Here is a 20,360-nt window from a genome sequence, read left to right on the forward strand (position 1 = left end):
TGCCCAGCTCAGCACTGATGGGATCTGTAGAAACCTGAGTATGTGATGATGCATCTCCAAGGACCCCCAGGTGAGAAGGAACGAGCAAAATTAAAATTGCACGGGAAGACCCTGTCTACTCATGAAGATCATCTATCTCAAAGCTCCATGACTCAAAATTTCTCATATTTGTTCAGGGTAATTCTCTGCATTATAGTCCAGATTCTATATGCTCAGCCTTTGAATGTGACATAATAAAAGGTTGAGAATCGGTATATTTATTCCTCCCCAAACTCTCACTCATTAATTCACTTATTCTCCCCTTCTCATATCATGAAATCCAAGAGGGGATCCGAGAGAGCTTGCGATCACTCTCTATGTGCACTCAACACTCTCCCACCTCCATCTCCCCTATAATCCTTTTCTATATGTTTTTCAAAACGTGTTTTCAAAACACGTTTTTCCTACATGTTTTCAAAAGGAAAATCCTTTCCTACGTGTTTTCCCTCCATAGTAAGAGGGAACAGCCTCCTCAAACCCTTTTTTTCTGGATCAGAAAAAAAGAGACCACTAGTCATTAGGGTCTAATGAAGCATGGTCCAAAACAAATGTAACGGGAGCCACATATGCAATTTTAGATTTTTCCAGTAGCCATAGGAACAAAGCAAAAAGAAATAGATGAAATTAATTATAATAACATTTTATTGAATCCAGTATATCCCAAATACTATCATTTGAACATGCTATCAATATTTTTAAATTACTAACATCATAGTTTACATTCTTATTATTCACAATAAGTCTTCAAAATGTGGTATGTATGTTACACTTCTAGCACAGTACATCTCTGTGCAGACTAACCACATCTCACACACTGGACGGCTACCTGTGGAGGATGGCTGCAAAGGACATGTCTCCAGGAACCTGGCTTTTAGGGGGCGGTCTTCTCTGGTTCTCCATGGAAAATCCAGTTCAGTGAATTCCACTTGAAAATTAATTTTCTGTCTAATTCAATCTCATTTTAGGAACCTGACCCATTTATATCATCCATGGGTCCTTTTGTACTTTTATCACCATCTAAATGGTATTTGTAGATATTTCCCAGTTACTGTCACCACGTTAAATAACACTCTCAGTCTAGCCTTGACCCAGGAGACATCTCCTCCCAATCAAACTGCCTCTCCCTTTTTATCCTTACATTTTAGTTCATCTCCAGTCCATGAATTGTGTTCTACTCGCAAGCAGTTTGCACTAGTTCTGCAAGGAGTGTGGTGAACCGCCGTGGTGCCTAACAGCATTTTACAAACATCCATCTGCCTTCCAAAGGACTTAGCCCTCAGGACAGATTTCAACTCACTGCTCCTAACCACACACCTATTTGGTAGAGGAGTGAGAAAAATAAAAATCAAAATCCAAGGAGTAGGAGTTGAAATGTCTTCTTGCTCAGTCTGCCTAATTCTTGGGGAGCAGAACGGTGCTTGATTCCAGCCATTGGCAAATGACAGCCTAGCTTCACTTTCTCGCTCAGTTAAGAAAACCTGTCCCCTGTGAGCTCGGCCTCCGTCCTCGCTCCTGGAGGAGATGTGGTGGCATGATGCAGACCGGGATGCCAGTTAAAGGGAAACCAGGGTTTAGATGCCACCCAAACCCCAGCACAAAGAGCTCAGGGAGTGGACTGAAGGGTTTAAGGGTTTTAAGGGTTTAGGTTCAGATTTAAGGGTTCAGAAAACTGGGGAGAAGTTGTTCATCTTTAAGCACTCAATCACCCGCTTTTTATTCCCTCCCTCCCTGGAAGAGTCCCTATTTTAAAAATCCATGTTTTCCTTTTGGTGGGACACAGATTCTTTCCTCCTGGGCTCCATAGTGGATTGATGGTGGTGGTGGTGGGTCCTGGCCAAGGACTAGGCTGCAGCTCCCACAGTGGAGGCCGCGCTGCCGCACACATCCCTGGTAGGCATCTGGAAGGCCTTGGGTCCCCTGCTGCAAGCCATCCCCAGACTCCGAGGACAGCCAACAGAAGGAGACTTGAACTGTCTGCCCGAGGAATAAAATCCAAAAAAGGTCTGTGCGCTCCCTTGGTGCTGGAATCCTCCATGTGGGAATTTCAGACGTTCTGTTCAGTTTCTCGGCTCACCTTAGACAAAATTCCTGCTCTCACCATGCTAGCCTCACTGTTCCCTCCATCCTCCCAGGCCACTTCACCCCAGATAAGCCTATCCTGACCACCTCAGCCTGCACCAGCATCTCTTCCCAAAGGTCTGGGTCTCATACCCCTGTCTTCTTACTATTTTTAACGGAAATGTCATTACCCCCATGTAAGTATAAGGTCTAAAAGGGCTGAGATCCAAAAGCGTGGTTTAATCATGCTCAAACCTCCCCATGAAAGCCAATACCATGCCTTGTTCTTATAATGCCTTGAATGTGTGAACGTTGATGGAAATGACCATGAGAAGTGAGATGGGTCATACCATCGTCCTCTTCATCACCATCACCATCCATAAGACTCTGCCAGCATCCAGACCACCAAAGCCCCACCCAAGGCTACTAGGGGGCAGGCATTTCTCAGAGCCCCAGGGTTGGCTCCACCTGCTAGATTCCAAACCAAGTCATTTTTGTTTAACTTTGCACTCAGAATCAAGATGCAAGCTGCTCCCTCTGGCAGAGAAGAGGATGACATTCATTCACTCAACTGCACCTCCACTCGCGTGCATGCAGGGCAGCGACTGAGACCACAGACCCACCACCACCCCCACTCCCGGAACCGCAGACACAGGAATGCATCTCCCAGATGATGCCTCGGGCCACTAAACAGTCTCTGCCAGGAAGCTGAAGCTTCCAAGGCTCCTGTAACTCAGGACATTGAAGTAGTCATGAGGCTCGGCACAGGCATCTCCCCCCTGCTCCAGGTAGCAGACCACGGGTGCTGTCCCTGCCTGGCTGCCACTTCCAGGGGATGACAGAATGCGGGCGTTCCATTCCTCCTCTTCATGCGCCACTGTCCTGAGGCCACTTTCCGCAGAATGGACTCGATGAGATTTCTTCTAAAAGCAAAGAAACTACTAAGTGAAGATGTGGGGACGTTATTCAGAAGTTACTCCCCGACATAATACATGGTTACAGTGATCTCTCTTTTCCTTTCTTACACACTTAAACACACATATATACACACACATGCAAGGCTGTGCTCTTACCAACACCAGTTCCCTAACCCTTCATTGCTCAGCCTCACACAGCTGAATTTCAGGACTAACCACTCCAGTGAGCCTACACTTGCTCCCCATGCAATGAGCCCTGCACCCCATGACTATGTACTACTCAGTAAGCCCAGTAAACCGCTTTCTGCCTCACCTCTCTTGCTCTCTTTACTGCATCTGACACTGTGGACTTCCGCCTCTTGGCAGTGCTCTCCTTCGCTGGCCCCCATGGCATCACTCTCTCAGTTCTCCTCTTCCTATGAACCCCCACCTTCTGCTCCAGCCAGGACTGCTTTTTTTCTGCCCCCACATGAGCTCCTCAAATAAAGGGGTTCCCCAGAGCTTTGCCCTCTGTTTCCTCATACTCAACACTCTCTGAGTCACTTCACCCATATGTCACTCTGCCCCCTGAAGAGTCCCAGATCTCTACTCAAACCAGCCCCACAAACTTCTGCCCTGAGCTCCAGACCTAGGCAGTCACAGCAAGCGCAGCCTCATTGTGTCTCGAGTGAAAGCATTATGTTCCCTCCCCCACAAACTGCTCCTGTGCCTGCATTCTCTGTTCTGGTTCATGGCACTGGGTGACCAGAAACCTGAAGCCCAAAGTTAAACTCTGTCCTGCCATAAAATCCCATCCAGTGTTCCTCCTGAAATACTCCAATTTTACTCGCTCTAAAATCATTTCCCTCTTCTCTGTTCCTACCCCCATGTCTTATCTCCCCCCATGCTTCTACACCTGCCTGCCTCTGGACACCCTCTTCTTCTGCTCTGATTTTCACAAGGTCACCCACACAGCAATAGCTCAGAACTGGGAGTTGGATCCTGCCAGGCTTCTGCTTCAAGCCCTGTGATGGCTCCCCTTGTCCACCAAAGGGAGCTTCATCTCCTACAGGAGCCACAGGTGAATGTCAAGGGGTTTGTAAAATCCCACAAGTCAGTCCTTAAGTTCACTACATTTCCCTCAGGAGACTGTGTGTGATGCCCCCCAAAACACCTTTTGAGATTTGGTCACACTCACCTTTCCAGCTGCATCTCCTGAAATGCTCCCCCACCCAACACCCCAACTTCTGGTAGAGGGCCCAGGTGCCAGAGAGATACCATTTGCTGAGAAGCTGCCACGAGCATGCACTGGTTAGCCCCTTTATGTAATCTTAGCAACAACCTTCTTGAAGTTTCTACTTAAATGAGCTTATAGGTGCCAACAGGTGAAGCCAATTGCCCCAGACCCAGTTCTGACTTGCAGCCAGGCCAGGCTCTTTCTCTTCAGCCAGACTTCCTCTAGTCCTATGGCTTCTGGAAGGCCATGCACTGTTTCCCGCCTCCCCAATTCTGTATGTACTACTCCCACTGTCCATTCCTCATAATTCCCCATAATGTCATTTATTCTTTCCTTCAGACTCAGCACCATAGCCCCTTGTCCAGGAAGTCTTGTCTGACCCCTCTGGGAGACTGACCTTCTTCCTGGATGCTAGAATATGTTCTCGAACATTCTCTGTCGTAATATGCAATGCTGTCTAGAACTTACTCTTACCCCTCTCTCCTCTTCAGGCCCCAAACTGTGAGCTCCCTGAGGGCAGGATCTATGCTGTATTCCTCTTTGTAAACTCACAGCCCATCACAGACATTCAGTTTGTGTCTTAGGACTGAAATGTGTGTGTGTACACTCACATGTGTGCACACACACACACACACACATATGCACATGCACACATTCTTCCTCAGCCCCGTACCTCAAAGAACAGGATTTCAAACCCAAGTAGGGACTTGCAGTCAGATAACTACAATTGCTCTTATGGGAAAATAAGTCAGACAACGAAATCTGTTTGGAAAATAAAGGGAATGAAACCAGCCGTTACCCCCATAGGAGACCATCGCAGAGGGATGTTGTGCTAAGCCAAGAAATCAAAGACCAGTAGGTACAAGCAGGACGGCAGAAGAAATGCCTAATGACACCCAACACAAAGGTAACACAATCTCGGTCTTACTGGAGACCGCTCTCAACGTGTCACTCACCCCCACCATAGGTCTCGATGACAAAATCCCCAAAAGTCACACATGGGCTTGGAAAATCAGAGCAAGCACAAACCAGATCTCATTCTTCCCACCTCCCCACCTCCCCCATTGCTTCCCGGATAGGAAACATCATCGTCGCTGACTAGTGTCCAGCTCAGCAGTGCACGAGATAAGCTAACAGGAAGCGTGGGTGGGCCGCATGAACTCACATCATGAGCAAATATCAAAACTTAGGGCTGGCATCATCCTTCAGGTCCTGAGGACCCAGACCTAGAGAGAGACCATGGTCTCAAAACCACAGGCAGGAGTCAGGAGGTCTCTCCCCACTCACTGATTCATTCATTCCTTTTCGCTACTATGGCGTGTTCCTTCCCGGAGGTGTGGGGAATAATCGTGGGCATCATGGGTCGTGCTGCTGCCGGACTTAAAAGAGGATCACATCCCTTGATGTGTCCCAATCCGTTTAAAGAATATAAATACCGAATTCCTTCCCAAAGAACTGATTGTGACCTTTGGTGCTGGTATGCTCTCATTTCCATTCCTAGGTGGGCCACCCTTGCCCTGGGATCTTAAAACCATTTTGGCATCCAGGGTCTTCTGGGAAATGTAAACAGGCCTGAGAGGGCCTCTCAGCTCTTTGGTTTTCATTTTCTCTCACGCAGACAACTCTGTGATTGTCAGTATAAAACACAAGCCTGGGGCTGAGGTTGTCCTAAAGGACCAAAGGGACCTACCGAGATTGCAGCTGGGTCCTAGGAGGACAAACATGGCCCCCTGGGAGAATGTGAGGAGGAAGGATGCCTGGCAGTCATTGTGATGGAGGGGGACACACCCATTTCTCCTTCCCCTCACAGGAGGTCCCCTAGGGGAACTTTTTCCAATAGCTGCTTAGCAGAAATATGCATTTATTTCGTTGTAATCAATCCATACAGTATCAATACTTTGGAGTACCAAGTATTATGAAGTGCTTCGGTAAACAAAATTTGTAATAATTACAAGAACTTCACAACCAATACTTATTGCTACATGCCAGGAAAAATGCCAAGTGCTTTACATGAATTATTTGACTTGAGTTTCCCCACAACCCTATATAGGCAGCATCATAATTATTCGCATTTTACAGACCCTACCACAGCAAGTCACGCGGGAGAGCCAGGATCCGAAGCTATGTCTGTCTGATTCCCAAGTCCATGCTCCTAAATAATGCAATCAACAGGCTCTCCAGGTTTGCAAGGAATGCTGTTGGTACCCTGCTCAGATCCTCCCTACCTGACTAGTGCTCCCATGCCCCAGACCCTGGGATTACAGATGGTGGGTGGCTCATAGCCACTCTTTCTCTGGAGAATGGCTCTTGGACCGTCTCTCTTGGGAAGCCAGTGGTCAGTGATGACTGAGGTGAGTGTTCAAAGAGTCAGCTCCCTGCCTCAAGGTACAACCAACTCTGAGTACAATTCTTACTGCAACCAACTCCCCAGCTGAGACCACATCAAGCTGAGCTTTCTTCCCTCAGCCCTGTCCTGCTTCCCTCACAACCCTTCATCTGAGAGTCCATCCCAATAAATCACTGTCACCAGAATTCACATGTCAGGCTCTATTTCTGGGGACCGGGTCTAACACAATTGCTCCTGGCAGTGGGTCTAGAAACAGACACAGGATGGGAGTGTGGAGGGGAACACCTCCCCAGCTAGATGGGAATACAAACCCCACCACTGGCTGTGAGATGGGATGGGACACCGATGGAAGGGGATTCTGAGCTGATGCCACATCTTTGACATTTGAGAAGTATGGGAAAAGAGTGATTATTAGAACTGTGGGATTGAGTAGCTTTTACTCAATTCCCCCCAATGCACTGAGGAGAGAACACGGAAGGCTTAGACCTGTCAGCACCCGGAAGCAGCAACACTTAACAGCCTTTCAAGAAACACCCATCTCCAGCACTGAAGACAGGCCCAGGACCTAACTGTAGAAGAGATAGAACTTCCAAACAGGCTGGATTCTAAGCTTGGGCAAGTCTCCTGTGTCTAGAAAAGGAAAGATCACTATGACCTGGGAGGAGGCTCCCTGGGTAGATGTACTGGAGAACCACCTGCTTCCCTTGTATCATCTGGAGCTGCAAAAATGGCCCACATTGTCTTGATGGAAGTTAGGGCCCCGTTAGCACCTATCTCCATCTGCCCTATAGGCCACTGGCCCCATATTTAGGGCAAGACCACAGCCTGCCCTAGCTGAGGAAATGCCGAGAATGCTGAGGGAGGAGAGAGGTTGTGCCTAAAGGATGTGGCTAACATGTTACTGGCAATGATGGGAGAATGTGACGGGGAGTGAACCCTGAGAGTGAAAGTCTGGGCTGGGGCAAGTAGACTATGAGATCAGACTGAGGGTAACCTGTCAATATTGGGACCCATCTCATGACTTAAGATGTAATACTCTCACAAGGGCCCCAGAAGAGAAGGCTGATACACTGCTGTCAAGAGAGAAGGTAACACTGCTTTGGCAATTTATGCAAAAAAAAACCACAAAAAAACAAAAAAACCACAAAATGCTCAGAGAAGCGGGGATGCCATCATGGACGTATGTGAAATCATAAGGAATATACATATATATGTCTCTCCCTCAGTTTCTACTGATGTTTGTCTTTAACCCTGGTTCCTGACACCATGCTCCTTAAACCTTTATAATTTCCTGAACGATAAGAATGTCTTACACAGGGCTCCTAAAGTTCTTGGAATCTCCTGGTGATAGGAGTGTCTTTTGTTCCAATGAGGCAGCGTTGGGTGGGCTCCTGGTTGGAGGCCGGTGGCCAGAAAGACTAAGCAAGCCATGATTTGAAACTTAGGACTTTCAGCCTCACCCCATCCCCGTTCTCCAGAGAGAGGAGAGGGGCTGAAAAATGAGTTCATAATCAATCATCCTTAAGCGGTGATGTCTCCAGAAACATCATTCCCAAGTATGGGGTTCAAATAGCTTCCAGATTGCTAAAAACATCCATATGCCAGGAGGGTAGCACACCCCCAACTCTCCAGGGACAGAAGCTCCTGTGCTTCAGACCCTTCTTGACCTCATCCTTCCATACCTCCTTCATCTGGCTGTTCATCTGTATCCTTTATCGTCTTCTGTGTTATATAATAAACCAGCAAATGTAAGTTAGGGTTCCTCTGAGTTCTCTGAGCTGTCAGCAACTTATCAAACCCAAGGAGGGGGGCTGTAGGAACTTCAATTTATAGCTGGTCAGTCAGAAGTACAGGTGACAATCTGGGACTTGCAGCTGGTGTCTGAAGGGAGGGCAGTCTTGTAGGACTGAGTCCTTAATTTGTGGGTTCTGATGTTGATTCCAAGTAGATAGTGTCAGAACTGAATTGATTGTAGGACACCCAGATGGTGTAGAAGAATTGGTCAGTGTGGGAATAAACCCACCCATCTGGTGTTTAGAAGTGTTCTGTGCAGTGTTAAGAGTAGAGAAGAGGAAAAAAACAGAGTTTTCCCCAATATAACCTACTAAATCGGGGACTGGCAAACTAAGGCCCATGGCTCAAATCTGGCCCACCACAGATTTTTGTACTGCCCGTGAGCTAAAAAGGATTTTTCTATTTTTAAGTGGTTGAAAACAAATTCAAAAGAAGAATAATATTTCATGACACATGAAAATTATATGAAATTCAAATTTCAGTGTTTATAAATAAAAGTTTGTTGGAACCCAGCCATACTCATTCATTTGCATATTGTCTGTGGTGCTTTCATGCTACAGTGGCACAGTTGAACTGTTGCAAGAGAGACCACATAGCCCACAAAGCCTGAAAGATTTACTACCTGGCCCTTTACAGAGAAACTTGGCCAATCCCTGTACTACATAATTTTGAAAATCCAGTGGCTGGTTATGGTTCTAGGGAAGATCAAGAGGACAATCTTTTACAAAGGTGGAAAGGAATGTGCTAGTGAAGAGAGCCCCAGCATCATTAGGAGGCTTCGTGGTATCTCCTCTGTACACTGGGGCTGAAGGCTCTCATAGAACGGGATCCCTGTAGCAACCCGGTTGAGGAGACCCCAAAATAATACAGGGGCAGATGGCAGAGCTAAAGCTTATGTTGACAAAGTCAATATAATTTCTGCAGTGGCAGCCAGAGAAGCTTGACCCATAGGGATGTTAAGATGGGCTAACAAAGCAGTGTTCCCAAGAGAAATATAGATGGAAAGCCAATGGGGTGTTACTTATACACATAATCAAGAGATCAAGAGTACATGAGAGAAGGCTGAGTTCAGTAGCCCCTGGAAAGTCAAGACCTCTTGCCCAGTTTCCGGGTCTGTGAGCAGAACTGGTGTGGATACCATCTCTGTTAACCCCTAAGCTCTACTCTCCATCCAGCCTTCTGTTTCTTTCCATCCCGATTGTTTTGAGTTTCGTTTCAGCCAATATAGAGCAACAGTAGGGGAATGGAGGGAAGGAGAGTGAGATGGGGGATGTATATAATTCCCTGGTATTCTCTCTGCCAGTGGTGGCCTTGGACTAGCTGTAGCCTTCCTTCAAAGCTACAGTACTTCTCAATGTGGTCCCCTCCACAAATCTCTTTCCAGGTTCTAGTAATCATCCTCTCCCTAAAGATGAGGGGTGGACACCAACATGTTGCTACACTTCCCTCTTGGTTTCCTTATATGCTGCCCAGTCCTTTGTAAATGTCTGTTTTAAGCTGTCCTTAACCTACCCACCTTGAGAGCACGATATGTTCCCTGCCATTTCTAAGTATATCAGTGTGCGGTTGCTGAAAATCAAAGAGAAATTTTTAAAGAACCACAAGAAAAAGCCATATCTGCAAAGGAGCAAAAATAAGATTCACATAATTTCTCAACAGAAATATAAGAAGCCAGAGACGATGGGAAAATGTTCTCCATGTGCTGAAAGAAAACACTTGCCAGCATGGAAGTGTAGACCTAGCAAAACAGATACATCACATTTAAGTTCAGGAAAAATAAAGATATTTTCAGACAAACAAAAACCAGGATAATTCATCACCTGCTCAGAAGGAAATACTAAATAGTATTCTCCAGACAGAAGGAAAGTGATTCCAGTTACAAGATAGGAAATGCAGGGAGAAGTGAAGAGCAACAGAAAGGGGAAATCTAAGTGAAAATTGACTCTCAAGACTCATTTCTTTCAGGATTTAAAAGAAACTTAAAACTAAAATACATGGCGCTAATAGCAATAAGTTGAGAAGGAAGGTAAAAACAGTTAATGTGTCCTACGATTCTTACATAATCCAAGAAAAGATAAAAGCACTAATTTATACTAGACTTTAATAAGTCAGTTGTCTATTTTCTAATCTCAAGTGTAACCGCTAAAAGAATAGCAAAAAAATGCCTCATTACAAGGTAGATTATTATTATTATTTTTATAATAATAAGTACTTAATTCAAAGGACAGCAAGAAAGAATAGGGAAAAAACAGGCAAAAGAAATATGAAGAAAACAGGGTGGTGGCCATAAACCCCCTCATATCGGTAACAACAGCAGCAAGTACATGGTCCAGAGAGAGCAAAGTCAGGGACGAAGAGTTGGGTTGTTAATTGAGCAGAACCTGTCGGGGGGAAAGTGAATCGGGAAGTAGGGAGGAGGGTCTAGGATGAAGTGGAAAATAATGTAGACAATCCCAGTCTTGCCCTCCCCAAAATGTTTGGAGACTGGAATTAAGGTGACCTGGGATGGATGCGTTAAAAAATCCAAAAGGGCAGACCAAACAAGTGGTGGAAATGCTTTTCGCCAATCGGTGGCTACCCGTTAACACAAGCACATTAATACCTTCACAGGCAATGCGCCCCCTCTTCATCACAGCTCTGTGGTAGGGAGCAAGCAGAATCACCAGCATCCCCGCGTTCCATCTGAGGAACGGGAGGCGGGGGAGACCCAGCATCTTCCCTGTAATCACACTCAGCGCTGCCCTTAGAAACTACCCCAGCCACTTCCCCATCCAGCACGCTTTCGGCCACGTGACGTCTTCAGCTAGACAGAAGATTCACATACCTACGGATCTTGCCATGTACCTTTTACTCCCAAATTTGGGGATTGCTTATTTCTCATCTTGCCAAAGTGCCGGGTAGCCTAGCAATAAGGAAAGGTTGCTAAAATTAAGTAAGCTAATGGACACAACTCCCTAGCACAGGGTGGATTCTCCAGATGCATCAAACTCATGACAGATAAATCTGTCTCTCCAGGGAGAGGCTTCAGGGACAGGCAGGAGCTAGGAACTGTAGGGGACAGCAAGATGGGAAGCATACAGGTCTAGCCTTTCTGGCCAGGATTCCCAGACCAGGAAGGGGACAGAAGAAGAGCATAAACAACTTGGCTGAAAGGCAGAGCAAGGACCATCAAAAAGCATGAACAGCAGAGGAGACCACATCTTGGTCTTTCTGTGGACAGGACAGGGACATGAAACGATGGTGAGGGGTGCGGGTGGGGGGTGCCCGTGACCGAGATGTGCAGCTGGAGTCATTACCTTTTTGGTTAATGCGACCACCATGATGACTGCCACGCAGATCACTGCCAGTACTGTGGCCGTGGCTCCCAGCAGTGGGATCTGGAACGCAGCGCTGCGCTCAGCTACTGGAGGGATGACAAAATGAAGATGAGGCGGTGAAAGGCAGAAGCAAAAGGCGACCATTACACAGGAAAAACTCTATGTCAGGGCACAGAGGTGGGGCTGGCTAGGCCTTTCTCTAAGTTCTGGGTCTTTAAGCCCAGCTCTTGGGCAGCAGAGCCTCGGCCTAACCCGTCGTGAAATCAACGGCCGATCTCTCAAACAGTGGTACTCCTCACCCCTTTTGACCCCAGAGCAGACCACTGTGAACACTCTTTCCCTCCAGTCGATAAAATCGCTTTCTATAACGATCATGAAATGAAACAAACAATAACATCCAGGAAAAAAAAAAAAAGACCTAGACAGTGAACATTTTCTTTTATTAAATTTCATATTTATAATCATACTTGAAAAAAGTGTAATTAAAAATTAAAATAAAATTAATGTTAACGTACAAAAAAGAGGGCAAAAAGCAAATAACCTTTCACGCACTAACCCTATCGTGTTATTCCAGCCGGGAGACCCCGGCAGGAGTAAAATTCCAGAGTTTTATCCTTTGCTTTTTCTCAGCACCTGGCACACAGCAGGTGCTTGGTAAATATTTGCGGTATGAACTAAAGCACGAACAAGTGAACGTCTATTAAGATGTAAAATGTAAGGAGGAGAAGCAGAAAGGGAGTTATGAAGAGAAGTGGGATAATTGATCCAAGGAGAGAGAGAGAGAGAAACAGGACAGATGCCCAGATGTGAGCTATGCCCGCTGGTGGGAGGGTTTCTAGGATGCTGTGTCCCATCACCGCCCCTTTCCAGGAGTTCAGACAGATCCCAGGTGTCCAGGGAAGCCTTGAAAGAAAGGGACAACAGAAGCTGGGCCCTCTTCCCTCTAACAAAGGGTTTACACTGTGGGAAAGGTGGCCAAAGAACGCAGTCACTTAGGGCAAGGCAGTGTTCACAGTAACCCACGGGGTACGAGGGGGAGGGAGCCCCAGCACCCCAGAATGAGTTCCTCCTGCCCTGAAGACTCAGCCTCTTGCTTTGACCGCAGGTGGGGGGAAGAAGGCAGATAGGGAGCAAAGTGGTCATGGAGAACACAGCTTTGGGGTCAGAAGGGCCGGGGCAGGCTGTCCACAGCACCAGAAAGGATACAGCTCTTCCCTGCCTGCTGCCTTAACCTGTGTCAGAGCCGTCCGAGAAGTAGCATTGAAAAGAAACTTTCAAGGGGCGCCTGGATGGCTCAGTGGTTTAAGCCTCTGCCTTCGGCTCAGGTCATGATCTCAGGGTTCTGGGATCGAGCCCCGCATCGGGCTCTCTGCTCAGTGGGGAGCCTGTTTCTCCCTCTCTCTCTCCCTACTTGTGATCTCTCTCTCTCTGTGTCAAATAAATAAATAAAATATTTAAAAAAAAAAAAAGAAAAGAAACTTTCAAGTAGACTTTTATCTTCTCTGTCTACACATACTTTTCTAAGTCATAAAACTTAATCTTCAGCACAATTGACAGCAGCAGGTAGAAGTTCAGCAGGTGCAGGTTAGTGAAACCAGAGCACCTGTGTGACCAGCCCTCCTACCCTGAGTAGAGCTCAGCCTTCTCCTCGTAAGACAGTCCCGTGGGAGAGGCTGGCATTCAGAGCGAACACTCCGTTGGTGCCTACTGTGCCCCAGGCCCCATTTAAGGGCATTTCCTTATAGTAAGGAATTCAATCCTACATCTATTTTCATGTCGCAGATGAGAAAACTCATGCACAGAGAAGCTAAGTAATCTTGTCTGAGGTCAACAGCAGCACTAGGATTTGGAGCCAGGCTAGCTGGGTCAGAGCCCGAGCTCGTAAGCACTCTGCTCCACTGGGTCTCAGAGGCAGTCATCTTTTCCCATGTTCCAGAGACCCGAATGTGAGAGCCTTCTAGAAACTATGAAGTACCACACAAATGTAAATTACCGTACATTTACACTTAGCACACACTGTGTTTTAATCCTCTATAAAACTTAGAAGCTAATTCTAATTTGCGTGATTGACGCTAAACTAATAAAGGAAAACCCTTCCCAAATGACCTTAATGACTGTTCTTCCCAACAAACACACATAAGGTGCACTTCTTAACCCACAACAGTGGTTCTCGGTTCTGGCTGCACATCTGAATCACCAGGCTTTCGGAACCTATCACCTCCCAACTTTACCCCTTTGCATTCTGCTTCAGCTGGTCTGCAATGGGGCACCAGCATCAGCATCATTAAAACTCCCTGGCAACCTGGTTGTGAGCTGAGGTCGAGGGACCCTGCCCTTGTAGAGTGTTTGGCAGGAACACATTTTCTATTCTGGAGGGTGAGGTTCATCAGCCCCCCTGCTCCAGAGGGCATACCTGAGCTTTGCAGGACCTCCAGAAAGACTGTGCCTCTGTAAATCCCATCAGGGTAGGTGTGATAGGTGCAGAAGTATTCCCCTGTGTCATTCCGGGTCAGCGACTGCAGGGTGAGGCCCAGGTTGGGGCCTGGGGCCACTCGCTCCCTGAAGGCTGGGTAGATGTGCCACCCCAAGTGAGCATGACGAACGGCCAGGAGCTGGTCCCGCTGCTCCCAGTTGATCTGAGTCACTTTGGCAGTGGTGGAGGGGAGGTGGCATTGCAAGGTGACGGAGCCCCCTTCCTCGGCAGAAACATTCCCCGTTGTTGTGATCCTGCCTGACACAGCTCCTGGGGAAGGGGAGAGAGCGTGTGTGGGTCCTTGGTCAACAGCTGTCCTTGAAACTTCCCACAGAAACCCCAGAGGGCTTTGAGACTAGAAGTGGTTTTGGGAATGACAGTCTCCCCTGTCCTTCCTGTCACTCCCCGCATAGACCGTAATCGCTAAGAGTGGCGTGCTTCCCCCACTCGGATCTTCTGCTGTAATCTAGCTTCATGATGAGCTCGCTGAGGATTTCCACAGCCTTATTTCATCTCCCTACCTCGAATACAAGCCTGGTCAGCCACCACTTCTGTTTTACTCTCTCTTCCAGCAGCCAGCTCTGTGCTGGGCACAGTATCCTTTGACATGAAACCTGGCTGTTTGGTTGACCGCCCTTTGGGGTGCCTGGAGAAACCTTCAGGAAAGCCACAAATCCGAAGGAAAGGTGGATGGGAGAGAAACCCTTTCTCCCAGATAAAACCACCCTCCTCAGCACTGACCACCCCCAGCACCTTGGACACAGCTCCACCCTCAAATGGTTCAAAAAACAACATAAAAATTAAATTCTACTAGAGTTTCTCAGCATCTGTGCCCCCTCAGAAACACTTGTCTATGGTTTGAAATACAGAAGGAAACAGATCTAATGCAAATTCAATCTATAACGGTAGAATCTCAGGAGTCTGTGAAGAAGACATTTTTGAACCCCAGAAAACATACAACTCCTTTCTAGAAGTTTCCTCAAGGACAGAAGACAGAATGATGGGGCAGGAGTGAACTTCTACAAGGGAACTGATCATCCCTCCTCCATGTCCTTTTCTTTCCCCCCCGTTTCCTCTCTCGGGTTGGCCAGTCAGACACACCAACCTCAAGGACTTCATCTGCCACCCAAAACAGAACTGCGCCTCCTTCCCAGAAGCTGCCTTTTCTCACACGAGGGAACGCAGGACTCTGAAAACCATGCGTTTCTTTCCCTCACTCCTACTTCCACTTCCACTCCCAGCCTCTCTTTCCTCCTCCTCTTCCTCCAGTTCCAAGCCGCATTGTTAGGCCTTACCTGAAGCTGGGAGGGGAGCCTGCCTCAGGCCCTGAGCCCAGATCAGGAGAAGGTACCACCGCATGCTTCTGCCCAACGGGGGACCCACAGGAAGCAGCCTAGGCCTCTTCTGCCACGGAAACTGGCGGAATGCAGATGGCAGGCCAAAACTGAGCCTATGAGGAGAGAGGGTCTCGGAAAAACCGAGTTCAGCAAAAACAATGTCAGAGACTGAAAAAAAAAGGCCCTCAACAAGTACACAAACTGCATAGGGCAAGCCACAAGAAAGACCATGAAGGAAACACACTAAAAAATAAACAAAAATGTGGTTAGAGGCCCACTGGTCTTTAGGTTACCACTATCTTTGGGTTATAGTCAAGCTACTGTTTTTAAGTTCTGTCTTAATGTGCCAGTTTTGTATCAGCCTTTGTCTTTATCAGGGGCTCGAGGGCTCTGTGTATCTGGGGAATGCCCGAGATTCTAAAGAACCAGCAAATCCTGGCTTCCTCCAACTCAGGAATGTGCACCCATAGGAGAAACCTGAGTCTGCACACTTATAGACCAGGACCTGTGCTTGAAGTCTAATGAATCATGAACCAGAGGCACCTACTTCAGAGCCAAGATGTAGGCAGGACAAAAAGTCTTGGACACCAGGGAAACTTTCCTTTGAATGAAGTCCTCTTCTTGAATCAGATGTCTTCTGTCTTGTTTATCCAGACAGAGACTTTGTTGAACTCTGGCTTAGTTTCTCTAACCCAGTAACATCAGAAGAGACCAGATGAGTGAGTTTTCTTGTGACTGATGACCCCCACGAAGATCAGCAATGCAGAGAAGGGTGAGTCCCAGTTACCTGACCCTGGAAAGGGGTTGGCTGATGCTTGTCTGGAGTCCCCAGCTCATGATCAAGTCTTATCTTTGACCCATCCTTCTTCCTTCCCACCCTCTGTCTGTTTCTGCATTTATCTGAAAGTCCCGAGGGCCTACAAAACACCAGGCTCTGCACCAGCCTCTAGGGAGACAGGGGTGAATAATCATGGACCCTGCCTTCAGATGATCAAAGCTTGCCCTCTAGTGAAGCTACACTCTGGGGAAAGGAGGTGGAGGGTCTCTCTTCTCCTGCCTCTAGTGCTTGTGTCTGTTACTCTGGGCATGTTTCTTTTGCTGCTCTACCAGGGGAACATCTGAAGCCTGCTGTTCTGCCCCTCCATTCATTCCAGGCAAGCACCCTGAGCTTTCCCTGCTGTCCAGGCTCTTGGCCTCCTTCTCCCCTCTCCCCTGCAGGATGCTCTATCTCACACCAGTTTCCTCTCCTCCCTGGGTTCTGCTCATTCCCAAAGGACATCGTGACCGTGCACCTCCCACCAGGCCACCTCCAGCCTCTTAGACAACATATGCCTCATCGACCTCTCTCTGCCCTAATTCAACCTGTCTCTCAAGGCTCACATCAAGAAAATCTCCTCCACCTCCTTCCAGTAGTCACAGGGCCCGCATTAGAGAAGCTGTCATACTTCATGTATGTCCCAGGGAGGGTGCATAGCAGGCAGAGTGTTTCCAAAACTGGCTGTCCAGGCAGAGGAGCCAGGGGTGGGAGAGTTGAGAGCAGTTAGTGGATATAGAGCACAAAGAGGGGGACACTGGGGTTTGGGCTATAAAAAATTTGTAGCCCACGTTACGTCAGGTGGGTGAAAGCCATAAGGCAGGACCTGTCTTATATAACAGAAATCCCAAGAAACGTAAGCTAAGTTAAATAAAAAAACGGTTAAAGAATTTCTCTATTTGTTTCCAAGCAATCAGTCTGAAGAGAAACATGGTCAAGTCCATTTTGATAAATGGTGCTTTCCAGAGATATTTGACGGTGATGATTAATAGATTGCGGTGAAAAAAAATGCAAAGGTCCAAATTCAGTTTGGTTTGATGACCTTTAGAAAATTGCTCAATCTCCTTAAGCCCCAGTTTCCTCCTCTGTAAACAAGAATAATAGTGCCCCCACCCCCGACACCTTGTAGGTTTATGAAGATTCAGGAAATGAATTTGTTTGGTAAACTGTTTAATACAGCACCCGGAACATATGAAGGGTTCACGACATCAGTAAGGGTATTGATAATAATATTAATTAAAGAAGTAAGAGGAGGGGCACCTGGGTGGCTCAGTGGGTTAAAGCCCCTGCCTTCAGCTCAGGTCATGATCCCAGGGTCCTGGGATCAAGCCCCGCATCGGGCTCTCTCCTTGGCGGGAAGCCTGCTTCCTCCTCTCTCTCTCTCTGCCTGCTTCTCTGCCTACTTGTGATCTCTGTCTGTCAAATAAATAAATAAATAATCTTTAAAAAAAAAAAAATGAAGTAAGAGGAAAGTGGGAGGAGACCATCCCTCTTCTACCTCTGTCATGCATTTGGGTGGAATAAAGTCCTGGTCTCTGGATCCCCAGGCCAGGGCTCCCGCTAACCTCTTCCTTCTGTCATACGCAAACGATCTACGAATAGGAGGATAAAATCCACCTGCAGAGAAGTGGCCACTGTACCAACCAGACTCTGAGAAGGCCTTGGAGGAATGTGAATGACTGAACAGTCCCTCCGGGAGCCTCCTCTCAGGGCTCCACCTAGAAACATAGCCAGTATGGCCACTCACTAGGCAGTGGCCCCCAGCCAGAGCGGAGCCAACCAGGGGTGAGAAACGGGTCTGGGCCAAGAGCTGCTAGGACCACCCTGGTCCCCACAGCACAGCACTGCGGCGCAGCGTGCACCTCTGTGGGCATTCCAGTGTCGGCTCACGTCTCTACCCGAAATTCTAAAACCAGTCACGATCTTTTTTCTCCCCTGACTTTGACAGTTGTGGGCTGGACAAGCTTGGTCAGCCCTGAGGCAGGTGGACGGGTGCCGAGGAAGGAACTCTGTTCGCATCTAAAGGGGGAGGAAGTGCTGGCCTAGAGCGTAGAGCACGCCCTAGCCCACTGCCGGCCACACCTGCTCCAGCTAGAAGCCTGTGGTCTGGTAGGATCACAGCACCGGGCGCAGGGGCCTGACAGTGGTCTCACTTTCCACAAGGCCCGCCACGTGCACACCAGAAACGGGACCTGGGGTGCAGAACAATCTCTCAGTGGTGCCTTTGAGCTTCAGCGCCTCCAAAGGTCTCCACCTCTTCCCTTCCCGCTCAGAAGTGGCGGAAAGCTCCAGGGATAGCACAGCTTTCCTCTCCTTCCCTTTCCCTGCCTCTAATCAAGTGCAACATCCTACAGAAGGGGGTACGATTTCAGCCAAGTGCTCCCACTCTCTACCTCACAGAGCAGCCCCTCCTGGTGGTAGGCTTCACTGTGGATGGGATGTGGGCAGAGACCCCTGCCCCCTGCAGGTGTGCAGAGGCTGACGGAGCAGGGAGACAGGAAGCAGGGGAAAGACGGGGGCGTGGACACTCAGGGCACCTGGAAGGGCCTACCCCCGCTCCGCCATCTGCCATTGAAAAGCCACCTCACAGCAGAGCTACCTGAACAGTGGAGTGGTTGATCCAGAGCCCTCGTGGCGAGAGCTGCCTCAGAAAATCAAAGATTCAACATGAAAGGAATGTCTATGACCTCCGGATTTTTAATAAGTCTGTGAGCCACAGGGCATGTTGGCTCAGGACAAATGTAAATGAGGAGAATTTGAGGGCGGGATTGCTGACTATTAGTCTAAGCTCCCTCAGGTGAGGTGACTCTGAGGCCCTCCCCAACAGAGGCTGCCAAGGAGTTCAGTGGACTGTGGGAAATTTCCTTTGCCTTCTCAGCTGTGAAAATAGGACAGAGACCCCCCAAGAGAGGTTGGAATGCGGAGTCAGAAGAAAAATCTTTGGGAAGAAGCAGCTCATCTCTCCTCAGCTTGGGTCTTTCCGGCATCTAATTCACAGCCCACCCACCCACCGACATCTCTCCCCTCTTGTCCCTGCTCCATCCCAGAGGTGATTATACTATCAATCCACCCCCAGGCTCCATCTGCCTAAGAAAGGTATCCTCTACCCCTGGAGACCTACTTCCTACTTCCTGCTGCCTGGAGCCCTCAGCATCCCAGACAACTAGGATGGGGAACAGAAGTACAAGAAAACATAGCACTCAAAGAAGTTCCCAACCATCAAGTTCTCTCCCTCCTCCACTGAAAAGGTTTCACGGGGGACGACAACAAGCCTCTAGAGAGCAGATCATTTCAATGTTACTTAAAATATGCAGACAGACAACACAAAAGAAAACTTCCAAATTAGTTTTACGAAGTGAATTTCAAATTGATATACAATTAGGATTGCACAAGATAAAAGAAAATCAGATCCTGATCTCTTATAAATAATGAAGGAAAACTTCTAAATAAAAATTGTCCCACAGATGCCAGTAGCATGTTAAGCAAAATACACAGGACCAGGTACAATCTATTCCATGACTGTAAGGGTGATTCCATACCCAAAATTCATTCACATTAAGTACTATTTCTACATAGAAAAAGCAAATGGTCATTTCCTTCGATGCTGAAAACAAAATTCAATCCTGTGACCGATTTAAAAAGAAAAAAGAAGTCAGCAAAATAAAAATCAGTAAATTCTTTAATGTAATTACACACACACACACACACACACGCCAGCCCCAAAGCCAACATCTTTTTTGATGGGAAGACACTAGAGGTAGTCCTACTCAAGTCAGGAATAAGACAAGGTACTTACTATTTCTGCAACTTTTTAACCACTTATCAGAAGTATTAGCCACGGGCACCTGGGTAGCTCATCAGTCGGTTAAGCGGTTAAGCGTCTGCCTTCAGCTCAGGTCATGATCCTGGGGCCTGAGACCAAGTCCTGCATCAGACTCCTACTCCACAGGGGAACCTGCTTCTCCATCTGCCTGCCAATCTCCCTGCTTATGCTCTTTCTCTCTCTGGTAAATAAATAAATCTTTTTTTTTTTTTAAGTATTAGCCAA

At 47.6% G+C, this 20,360-nt stretch overlaps 1 protein-coding gene across 3 annotated transcripts; it reads right to left on the minus strand.

Moving 5' to 3' along the window:
- Window positions 1–704: 704 nt before the first annotated feature.
- On the minus strand, window positions 705–15,600 carry TIGIT (T cell immunoreceptor with Ig and ITIM domains). Of its 3 annotated transcripts, none has more exons than XM_046001427.1 (4): window positions 15,457–15,600; window positions 14,102–14,431; window positions 11,668–11,771; window positions 705–3,020 (listed from the first exon to the last, which is right to left on the minus strand). In XM_046001427.1, the coding sequence occupies exons 1-4, from the start codon at window positions 15,518–15,520 to the stop codon at window positions 2,784–2,786; spliced, it is 735 nt and encodes a 244-aa protein (XP_045857383.1). In that variant the 5' UTR covers window positions 15,521–15,600; the 3' UTR covers window positions 705–2,783. The 3 variants fall into 3 exon arrangements, with proteins under 3 accessions (XP_045857383.1, XP_045857382.1, XP_045857381.1); XM_046001426.1 differs by having other exon boundaries at window positions 705–3,017; window positions 11,668–11,774; XM_046001425.1 differs by having other exon boundaries at window positions 11,668–11,774.
- Window positions 15,601–20,360: the final 4,760 nt, after the last annotated feature.

The sequence above is a fragment of the Meles meles genome, chromosome 4 (genome assembly GCF_922984935.1).
Source record: "Meles meles chromosome 4, mMelMel3.1 paternal haplotype, whole genome shotgun sequence".
NCBI classification, from domain to species: domain Eukaryota; kingdom Metazoa; phylum Chordata; class Mammalia; order Carnivora; family Mustelidae; genus Meles; species Meles meles.